Raw genomic sequence first — 11,871 nt, 5'->3', positions numbered from 1 at the left:
CAGTTCTTGATGCTCCCTTGAGAAAAGAGAGATGGCAGAAAAATTATTTTGTAGAAACTCTGGAACGTATTTGTGAATTCTGGTCGCACAACGTGTAAGAGGCCGAAACAAAAGCACAAAACAATTCCCTATTGCTATCTTGAAAGCAGCTATTGGGTTGCATTATCACGTATTTTTCTTCATTCCGGAGCTAAAAAAAAAAGTTTGTTTGATCACATAGGAGGTCTGGACTATTGTACATGGGTGTGACAGTTTACTCTGGGAGGTGTTTGTAGGGAGCAACTGCTGCAATGCCTTCAAATATCTGACCATAGATGTGAAACCAAATTGACAAAAAAAAAAGGGCATGGTTGGTATGAACAGGTTGAGTTTAAATTTCCTGAGTGTATTTCAAAATGTTTTCATAGTCTACCATCCACTAAACAAACAGACATCTTTAAAAATACTGAAAATAAGAGTCTATGCATATAAACATCCTTTCTACAGTTTATTTTGCTGGTGAAATCCATGGCAACAAGGCAAACTATATTAAGATGGGCATTTCCTTCTCAGACTGTTTGTGATATCATTTAATCAGGAAAGATAAGAAGCGGAGAAAGGAAGCGTTTTTACTTAATGAACAGAGAAGTCTCAAATTAAGGCAGTCTGGAGCAACAGAGCTCAAAGGAGAATGTGGGACCCGGTGGAAATACTGTTAAACACAATATACACATTTCCCATAATACAGGAAAAGCCCTTTTTTTCCCCCCAAGGTCAACATCCAAAAGTCTAAAATGAAAATACATCTAAAATTGGGCAAGTACAAATCTGACTACATGAAATAATGTGGAACAGATCACAAAATAGTGTGCGATATTCAAAAATTTCTAAAATAGGCACAAATTTATATGAGCTACCCTCATATCCTGATAAGATTTGCAATTTGAGTGTGGTGGTTAACATGAAGTTATTTCCTGGCCTGAACTGTAATTCTATCCAGGAATTTATAAGCATTACAGACATGCTATTACATTATATAACAATTACCATGTAGTATAATTAAATTTTATGTTGTATCCCAGACATCTCAACTGTAACTAAACAGGATATCCAGTTTAATAAGTACTCATGTATTGGCGAGACAGAAACAATAATGTTTAATTTGCTAAAGTAGTCCCTCAAAATTGTCAAATTTATAGAAAGTGGTACAACCATGCAATGTCAGTGGAATATATCAGATTTAGCGGAATAAGAATAGTTGATAATCACTGATTTACCAACTTACTAATGTAATAATAGAACAAATAATAGCTAAAGGATCATATACAGTAGAACAATGAAACGTGGCCCAACTGTTAGACTGGAATAACTGTAAAACACATTACAATGAAACAGGCCTTGTGAAAAATGAGTTGACCTGAAATGTCACAATTAAAGTGGGGGGGGGGGGGGGGGACCCTGTTCAAAATCTACTTCAGAAAATTAGCAGTTGCAATCTGATATAAAGGCATGTTCTTCCCCCATGCAGCCGCTTTGTCTTGTGCCAGTGAAACACAGCAGGGTACTTGACTCTTGAGGCCCAGAATAACACTTGGTTATTCTGGTAAACCTGCTGGCAAATGGCGTGAGGCTGACAGAGTTTTCGAATGGCTCAGCTGGGTTTCTCAGTCTTTCTTTGTGATACACAGTAAAAGGAAAACAAACACAAAAATAGCCCAGATTTGACTATCCCAAAGAGTTCAGGGTGACTAGGCCTGTAAAAGAGAGGCAATCTGCCGGAAAGGGCACTACAGAAAACCCGAACTGAAAATGCCACTTTAAAGCTTCCAAACAATTTGCTACGGATTCTTTAATCTGATGGCAACCCGGTTCCCATTTGTACACCACCAAGACAACAAAGTGCTCATGATTTTTTTTTTTTAGTTGTATTTGCTTTTTTATTTCAAATAAAGGATCCTACTATAACGGTACATCAATGACTCTCTACTTCCATACAAAAAGTGTGAAAACATTTCTTTTCCCTAGAGCAACACAGCATGTACATGGAAATAAATCCATTCAGCATCTGGGAGAATTAAACAGGGTTGGTGAAGAGTGTAGTTCTGCCCAATGAGTCCTCACCTACCGGTTACAATTTTACACAGAAAACCCCCAAGTTAAAAGAGAATGTCTGTACACGACAGGGCAGAACTAAGATGATTCTAAATCTCTTTATAGTGGTTGGGGTACCGTCTCAGCAAGGAGTTGGCCTGTTTTGGGTGCAGGATTCCTTTCTGGCCAACTGTTGTTCCTTTCTCGGCTTTCCTTGCAGCCTGTGAGACAAAGTAAACAGAACATTTCAGAATTTATTAATCAACTGGCCAATTTTAATAGCTATTTTGTTTTTTTTTTTTCTTTAATTATTTTTGGACTACTGCTCTGTAAGTTGTGTTGGGGGGTGGGGGTAGTTGCCACTCGGCCAAGTGTCATTTTTTAATCATTACTTTAAGCTTGTCCTTCACGAACACTGAGAGTGCAATTATTTCTGGCTGCCCAAACACCAGTGCAAAACCTGAAAATGTAAAGGCGTCTGGGGAAGGAAGAGCTTAACAAAACAGGGGTAATCATGACTCTGAAATGCCTCCTTTGTTGTGTCTCCCAGTCCAGGAAGTACATACACACAAAAATCTTACCAGCCTAATTACCATTTCCCTTAAGTTAATGAGTTAAAGTTTATTTAAGACCTCGACACTGCCAAAGTAACTGATGTAAGACAAGCTTCCCCTTCAGCTCCACAAGTACCTCTGCTTTTTCTGCACACTTGAAGAAGGCCCGTACTTCGCTGGAGCAAGCTGCATCGCTGAAGTCATTTTCCTTCCAACACGCCATCAGTAGCGACATCTCCGTGATGCACGTGGCCTCTGTGAGACAACATACTTCACTCATTTCGGAGTCACACTTACATAAACATGCGAGAATAAACTCAGCCAGTTATAAAGTAACAAAACGGTCCTTTTGTGTTTACGCACAGCACTGGTACATAGGCTTCGTGTGACATTACACTGGTTCTGGTGTTGAGGCCACCAGGCTGGGTTATAGCTCTAGCTCAGCCTTTTCCCTTTTCTCTCTTATGTGCAGAGCCTTGGTATCTTTGTAAGACCTGATCTGGGATATTTTAGAGGTGGTAATTGCACACACTCCACACTTTGGTTTATAGTACAACTGTGCTTGGTGTATCTGCTCACACTGTGGTACAAGGTGCCCAAGACTGTTCCTTTCCTGTCATGCAGCTGTCAGTTTAACTCTTCTTCATCACTTCAGCACACAAACTGTTTCACTACTGTACATTGCTGTCATGTAGCCATCTCTGTACATACACACTGTTCGACAGGAGCTGAGGACTGCAGACAGTGCGGTGGGTTTTTCACCAGTAACCTGAAGGTTGCTGGTTCAGATCCCTAGCTGTAGCACCCATGATCCACTATTTAATATTGAATTGGTACAGCAACAACATAAATGGGCTAATTATTAAAAAATATCTCCCGATGCCATTCGCCTTGGACAAATGCATGAGCTAATTTAAGAAGATTCAGAGATGCCGTGTGATGTGCACGGGGACAGAAACTCTGCATCTAAGTCCAAGTGAGGAAGAGTGGGCAGCACGGTGGCACAGCGGGTAGCGCTGCTGTCTCACAGCGCCTGGGTGGCGTGAGAGGACCTGCATGGGTTCGATCCCCGCTCAGTCTATGGAGTTTGCATGTTCTCCGTGTCTGAATGAGTGGGTTTCCTCCGGGTGCTCTGGTTTCCTCCCACAGTCCAAAGACATGCTGTTCAGGTTCCCCATAGTGTGTGAGTGACAGAGAGAGTGTGTTCCATTCATTTATGGATGAGTGACCCAGTGTAAGTAGTGTAGCTATTCACCTGAAGGTGTCAGTTTGGGCTGATAAACTAGTAGTACTAGAGTTCATTGGAAATCAAAGTCTTTGGAAAAAACAGCGTCTGCTAAGTGAATAAATGTAAATGTAAGAGACGTCAAGGTGCTGCGAGCAACGGTTCACGTTACCCCCTTTCTTCAGCTTTCGGTTCGCCACCTCGTCCTTGAGGGCCAGCGGCTTGTTGGGCTTCAGCACAGGTTTCCCCACCGACTTGCTGAGCATGCGGCCGAGCTTCTGCTGCAGCGCCACCCCCTGGGACGCCATGGCGGCCGGGTCCCGTCCTGCTCGGCACAAGTTTCTGTCCAAAACCCCTCAAAGTCCACGCAGCTGAAGTGCACGACCATCTACTCCCCGCACCGCCTCTCCATCACCTACCGTTCGCACGGGTAAGACGCCATTTTTGCCGTACGCGAATGTAGGCTGCTACGCCGACAAGCACTGACGTAAAACTGTCGTAAACTACCCTGCGCGAATTCGTGGCTCACACGTCAACTGCAAGTAACGGTGAAAATACCCGGATGTTCCTACATGACGTAATAGGCGTGTGTTCTGGAGCAAAATGTAGTTGTTACTGCATAAGTATTTGCTCGTAAATAAGGCCAAAGAGGTATAATTTAAGCTTATCCACAGATTTTACCCAGCTAGTCAGTATCTTCAGAAATTCAAAAATGACATTAACCCAAACTGGGCATTCTGTGAAGAGCAATCTGAAACTCCTGAAACTACTGTAACAGTTTGGCAAAAAGTTCAAAATTTAATTAATGTAAACACTCATTATCGCAAAACCATCGTCACTATTGCGACAGAATGTGTTGTTCAGTTTTTTGATTGCTGCAAGGAGGACAACAACCAGTTTTATTTATTCCGACTACTTTTTATTATTGTTAACCAAATTTCATATCCATAAATGCAATTTTTTTGAGAAACCTTGTTTTATAGTGCTCTCAGATGAAATCACAGTACATTACTACTGCTCACACTTTTTTAAATATTTTTTATCCCTTACTCACATACTCTATCTTCTCATCTGTGTCTTGTCACTGTCATTCTGTCTGTGCTGTAGTAGTTCCTGTCACCAAGACAAATTCCTTGTATGTGCGAACATACTTGGCAATAAAGCTCGTTCTGATTCTGATTCTGATTCAAGACTCAACTAACAAAAAAGCAGTTGAAGCTCTTACACTCTGTAGATTGTAGATTGTCGATTGTAGACTCAGCATCTAGTGTCATTTGTATTTGTATTCCCCTTGTTCCCTTTTCTTTCTTTTTTATGCTATATTTATACTGTTGTCTTTATTGCTGTCTTGTGCTTTTGCATTGTGTTAATTTAAAAAAGGGTGAAAATACCCAGATGTCTTGTACTCATTGTTTTTTTTATGCTACAGTTTTGAAACATTCATTGTACAAGATTGTCATATATAAAATCAAATACTTGAAGCAGTCTTGTGAAAAAAGGTAATATTGCATTCAGTCCCCCAACCACTACACCACCTCTTTGTTCTGCTGGAAGTACTAAAGTTGGACTTGACATTAGAAGGAACTGTTACATGTGCTTTGGTGAATAAAGTTTTCCAGTGGAAAGATCTCCCAGCTCATAAATGCACTCTAGCAATTTGGATCTATGACAATGTAGGACAAGCTGGAACACATCCTTGCTTTTTCTCTGCATAGCAAAGAGTCACCAGAACTGTTATCTACAGACAAACACGTTGGAAGACAGAATTAGTGGATACTTTGGGAGTGTGGGCCTCTCTTTGTCATACATCAGAACGGTGCATGGAGTTACGCACACTTTTAAAAGCTACCGTGCACACATTATTATTTTGTTTCTTTTACTTAGAATCTTCAGATGCGAATCGACCCAACATTTGGGTTGCAAGTTCATGTTTTTCACCACAGTGTAAACTGCTGCCATATGCACAGAACTGAGACAATAGTATGTAACATTTTCATTCATTTTTAGGTGATGCTTTTTTCCTCCCAAAGCAGCTTATAGTATTGAGGTTACAATTATTTACCCATTTATACAGTGGGGTAATTTTACTGGAGCAATTTAGGGTAAATACCTTGCTCAAGAGTACTACAGGCAGAGACAAGGCTTAAACCTGCAACCTTTGTGTCCAAAGGCAGTAGCGCTACCCACTGCACTACCCGCTGTCCCTCTAACAGCCCTTAAATCCTGCCCAGTTAGGATGTTGATAATTTGGATTAATATATAACATTTTCACTGGCAATCGCCCCATTCTTGGAAAGGGATCTACTCTGTTGTGGGATCTGGGCACTTTAGCAACCCCTCAGTTTTGGTCCTCTGCAAAATATACATGGTGGATTTTGGCTTTGGTTCAAATGTTAGACGTTTGCTGTTCCTTTTCTAAAAGACTGCACCTATGCTTTTTGCCCCGGACGGTTGCTTTGAGCCGAGGAGCAAAGAGTCAACAAAGCTCAGAAGACCCCTCAGAAGAAGGCCCCTTTCAGACAGATTTCAGGGTAACTGGGGAGCATTATCTTCCTCCCCTTGACTCGTATGGGAGGTACATTCCACATGTGTGCATCCCAGCAATGTAGTGGAAAATGAGATGGGGATTATTGATATGCAGCCAGAATCAATTGACAATGCAATGCAAACAGGACAATGAGGGTGCCTCAAAAACTCCCAGGCTCGTTCTTGCTCCATTGGTCGCCAGTGAATGGTATACACCCTCTATCCTCACAGGGTCCCACCGTGACCTCTCAAAGGCCACTGGACTTCGCTGCCATTCAGGGAAACCATATATCAAACAATGGCATTTGTTCTGAAGACAGTTTTAAACAATACATCTGATTTGGAGTCTTAATTCAGAATGAACAATGACGTTTTTGATGCCATGGTGCCAATTTATGAGGAGCTTTTAAAATTCATGGTAGTTTAGTATGGCAAGATTTCATATAGGAACACTTGAACCTTCTTTTCTGCATTGCATTGGATTGATGGTGTGGCAAATGATCAGAATACCGTGGTATAGCAGTGCTACTGACTTTTCTTCATCTGGGTATTACTTGGTACACCAGAGTACTGTTTTGTGCCATCGTTGTTCTCATCCGTATAAGTGATAGTGGCAATGGCAGCATACATGATCATTTTCTATCAGCTTTTGAGTTTACTGCTGCCCGGTTAGGATTGGGGTTGTTCTTCATGTGAATTAACCCCAAAAAAGATATCATAGGAGATATCAGGTATGCAAGCATTGTTCATCGCAAAAATGTAGCCTGAGATGCCATTATTTTTCCCTGGTTTGGCCACTTGGGACTTGGTCAAGGAGCTGTGAAGTGTTACTTGTTTGGCCTGCTGTGCTCAGAACCTCATTGCCTTACCTTGACGTGCTGACCATCTCAGGAGCCATGACCTGAGGATTCCAAAGATCATTTCTCCTGAAGCATCACAGTCTATTCAGTAGCAAGCACTTTTAACCTACTGATCGTTGTATGTCACCTGTCCCCATATAGAACTAAAAGGGCTCTGAGAACTTATATAAGAAGTTTGCAGGGTGCCAAGTGAATCCCATAACTGCAATTCACTGGTTTGAACCAGGAAGTGACTGGGATCCAGCAGAGAAGCCTGTCTTTGGCTTCTCCCTGGAGCTCTTGATCTTTTCTTGGTGGGAGGGGAGGGGGGCATTATTGAATGCTGTTACAATAATATTTTAAAAGGATTCAATAAAAGAAGGACAGGGCACTGCTGGGGGAGGTTTATATAAACGAATTTTCACGACATGGTGGGATGATTTAGGGAAGACTGCTTCCAAAGAGAGCCCGAAGAAGAGAGTGTGTTGTGTGGCCCAAGAATAGATGGCTTCACTACTAGATTTGCACTCGTTAGCACTGTCTATATCTGGAGCACAAATTTTCCACCTCCTTGGGTGGCATGGTGGCACAGCGAGTAGTGCTGCTGTCTCACAGCACCTGGGTGGTGCGAAAGCATGTGGGTTTGATCCCTCCCTCAGTCTGTGTGGAGTTTGCATGTTCTCCCTGTATCTGTGTGGGTTTCCTCAGGGTGCTCTGGTTTCCTCCCGCAGTCCAAAGACATTTTGTCCAGGTTCCCCCATAGTGTGTGAGTTACAGAGAGAGTGTGTATGGATGAGTGACCCAGTATAAGTAGTGTATCTAGCAGTGTAAGTCACCTTGGTGAAGATGGTGTGTGGGCTCATAACACTACATAGAGTTCATTTGGAAGTTGCTTTGGAGAAAAGTGTCTACTAAATACATAAATGTACTTCTCTGTGTGTTCAAGTTACAATGATCTGCTCTATAGATGACTGAAAGGAGTACTGTATCTAGCATTGTAAGTCACCCTGGATAAAGGTGTCAGCCAAGTACTACTTAGTAATCACAGTACATTGCTCAGGGCAACTGCTAAATGAATAAATGTAATCTGGCCCTTCCAGCCTTATAATTTGTGAATGTTTGTTGGGTTTATTTATTAGCCCTTTGTGTTTTATACTGCACTTTATTGCCACCACGACACATTCCCCCCTGCTACAAGGTGTACCCCCACCCTGCTGGGCAGGACGGCGACGGGCAATTTAAGGTCAGGCAGTCTGCTTGAACGCCTGTCAGAGGGAGCCAGTCTCAGCTCTTTGCATATACGTGCTTTGCATATGAAAACCTGCCCTTCCAAATGGAGGGTTTCACACCCAGGCCACGCTAAGGAAGCTGTCGAATAAACGAAAACTGGGTCACGGGTGTTGGAACTAAAGTCCTTGTCAGTAAAAACTATAGACAATGGTGACATCTTCAAAGGTGGCTGAACTTAATAAGAAAATTCATTTACAATGTTAATGAGTTTGAAGAAATGAATACAGGGACCGAAGAAGTATGTATTGTGATTTAGGATATTTTCTGAATGCTCAAATTTCAGTATCTTCCTCTCTTTCAGTGAAGGAGGCACTTGGGGGCCCTGGAAGCTCCCTAGGCATGGGGAATGCTGAATATTTCATGATGGGGCATCCCCCCCTGCCCGGTTCAGCTGGCATTGTAGACACAATTCAGGCATAAACATAAGTAGGAAGATGTTTACATTTACATTTATTCATTTAGCAGATGCTTTTCTCCAAAGCAACATACAAAATTACATGTACATGTTCTTATTAACATTGTTCGTGCTGCTTTTGACTGTATGATTTTTCTCCATAGGGATCTTTTTTACAAGTCAATCACTTACACAGATATTTGTTCTGAAACAGTTTTGCTCTAAAACCTGATCAAGAGTACAAGTCAGCCCTTCCTAGGACCTGATCCAGCAGCTTTTCTGTTTTCTCAATTTATATTTAGCTAAAAAAATTGCTGCTGATGACACACATTTTCTACATGAGAATTTTAACATGTTACCCTCAGGGAGACGATTTAAAATTCTGATCAAATCGTTAGAAAAATTCTTTTGTGCTAACTGCGGTTAAATTATTGAATAGAGAATTCCAAATCTGAGATTTTAGATTGGTATACAGTAGGTTTTAATATATTTTGATTGTTGCTTTATTTCTTACTTATTGTATGTTATGGTATGTATTGTTTTATGTGAGTCCAATGTTGTGCACTGGCCGTGTCATGGTTGTCCAAGACAAATTTCCCAGAAATGGGACAATAAAGTATGTTCTATTCTATTCTATTCTATTCTATTCTATATACTACCTACTGCATCACTGGTACATTATTACATAACATATCTGTTATTTATTAATTTGGCTGTTACTTATCTCCAAACATACAATGATTTACTCTTTATACAACCGGCAGTGTTTTTTAGTGGAGCAATTAACGGTAATTACCTTGCAAAAGGTGCTACAGCAGGATGTGGGATTTTAGCATGGGTCCTCGAGTGCAAAGTGTCAACTCTAACCTCTACATTACCTGCTGCCTCTTTTGCAACTGTGTTTTGTTAGCAAACTCTTTTCTCCAGGTTGACTGAATATACCGGAAGCTTTTATGCTTATTCCGTGTATATTTCGGTTACGCACCACACTCTTGGGTCTAACAGCAGTGCTCCTCTTTAACTGCTATGCCATCTAGTGTTATTGGATTAAAATAGCAGTCAGGCTCTGATTGGCTTTTTCCGATCAAAAGAACATTCACCAAGACGGCGTGGCATATTAAAACGTTCATTCAGCTTCACCTTGTTCTTGCAGTCGACGCTACGATTGATCACACTGGCATGTTTGTCCCGTTGTAAATATTGAATGGTAAGAAAATCCTATTAAACCTTCACAGCCACCCACTCCAGTCAGGAACATTGGCATTACATGGTAGAATATGTCTGGGTGAGTGAGTGCGAGACGAGGAGTGAGAGAGCGATTGAAACTCCCAGCTGAAAGAGTGCTGTCTGACCGAGATGAGCCGAATTGATTTGTGCAGGACAAAAGCAATTAGCTAATGGATTCTGCTTAGACGACAGCTCCACATGAGGTCATTGCTTCGACTCAGCGTCTCTCCTGGCTTAACCACACCCTGGAATGCTGAGACGAGGCGGATGAGGAGTTGTTTCCCTAAAGCAAAGCACCGACATCCTCTTCTCACTATCAATCATCATTCGCTGCACAAGTGCACTCAGCCAACATGCAGAAAATGTGGATGCGCTCAACATTTGGGCTATTGAATCTTCAACTCTAGCCGTGTGACCCGAACTTCAAAATGAGTAGCAGAATTGCCATAGCCAAGGGCTGGGTCTCATTTGAGGAATTTAACTAATGTATCCAACCAAGGGGATGAAATCACTTTCACAGGGTTTTATATCATAAGTGTAGCGTGTTACAAATATTCATTTGAGAGAATTGTTCCATGATGTATAGCATAATCATCGTAAAATCCTGTACAAACAAGGACTGCATCAGTTAAAATGACATGTAGTATTCGTAAATTATGTAGATCCATCATCCCATACGTCACAAAGCTTTTTTTTATATCAAGCAAAATTTTATTGGAAGAGTGCAGCCCGTGCTCCTTTATAGAGGCATCTCAGCAGGAGCGTGTAACCTGCACCCTTTCGGCCCTTTCCTGAACCAGATGCAACATTTTGCATGAAGCCTTCGTGAATTTTGTCCCAGAAGAAATGATCGTAAAGTGAAAATGTAGAAAACTGGGGCTCTTGGAAACACTGATAACACAGAGGTCTTCTTGACTTATGCTCCCTCAACTTTTAGAGCTAGTTGGTCCTAATACCCGGCATTATTAAACATTTCTAGTGATTCTGCGATTGCTATTCTCCTTTTTTTTTCTATCCTCGTCAACTGGAAGGCTCCTGAAACTGAAAATCAGCAGGCCAAATTTTATGATCTAGAGCTCCATTCCGGCAATTGAAATATCTCTCGTTGTTTCATGTTCTTCACAGATTTTGTTAAATGTCATCCGCTTGGTACCGTGACATCCATCAGGCTCTTTTGCTGCTGGAACGTTCTATCTCTCGTCACGTCTGTCCTTATTTTAGCTTCTGGGGCTGCTGAAGAACTGATCGACCAGGCTGGAAGACCACAGGCTGACCAGGGTGATTCCAAGAGAATCCACGTGCAAAGACTTCCATCGCTTGCTCGACGGTTCGACTCCGGTCAGCAAAGGATTGCTCAGATGCCAACTGGAGGAGCCATGATCCTTTGACCCTCATCCTGACCTCAAGATACAGAAGGAAGGGTTTACACCTGCAAAGTGGGTCCTGCGTTACACTGTCAGGAAGGCCTTTTCATCGGCGTTGCTGTCCCTGCCCAGTCAGTCATTTTTCAGTGGTCTGTAGTGGTTACAAAGCCTTGAACTGAGAAACTTGAACTTGTTGCTTAAGTGACAAGCGTGAGGCGCTCATTCAAAAATAACATAACTGATGTTAAGCTGTTATTTTCACTACAAATGAGTCTTCCACCGATGAGTGTAACTAAGGTTTTGCCTCAGAAATTTAAAAAAAAAAACCGCTTTAATGTGTTTAAGTGAAATATCTGTAAGTTGTAATTTTTGCTTTGCCGCG

General features: G+C 41.7%; 1 protein-coding gene across 1 annotated transcript; it reads right to left on the bottom strand.

Annotated features, from left to right (window-relative positions):
* Positions 1 to 1,843: 1,843 nt before the first annotated feature.
* Positions 1,844 to 4,327, bottom strand: chchd1 (coiled-coil-helix-coiled-coil-helix domain containing 1). Its single transcript, XM_018766183.2, has 3 exons — positions 4,022 to 4,327; positions 2,761 to 2,879; positions 1,844 to 2,291 (listed from the first exon to the last, which is right to left on the bottom strand). The coding sequence occupies exons 1-3, from the start codon at positions 4,155 to 4,157 to the stop codon at positions 2,181 to 2,183; spliced, it is 366 nt and encodes a 121-aa protein (XP_018621699.1). The 5' UTR covers positions 4,158 to 4,327; the 3' UTR covers positions 1,844 to 2,180.
* Positions 4,328 to 11,871: the final 7,544 nt, after the last annotated feature.

The sequence above is a fragment of the Scleropages formosus genome, chromosome 8 (assembly GCF_900964775.1).
Source record: "Scleropages formosus chromosome 8, fSclFor1.1, whole genome shotgun sequence".
Lineage (NCBI taxonomy): Eukaryota > Metazoa > Chordata > Actinopteri > Osteoglossiformes > Osteoglossidae > Scleropages > Scleropages formosus.
The sequence above is the reverse complement of the archived record's forward strand: the minus strand, read 5'-3'. Positions and strand labels throughout refer to the sequence as shown.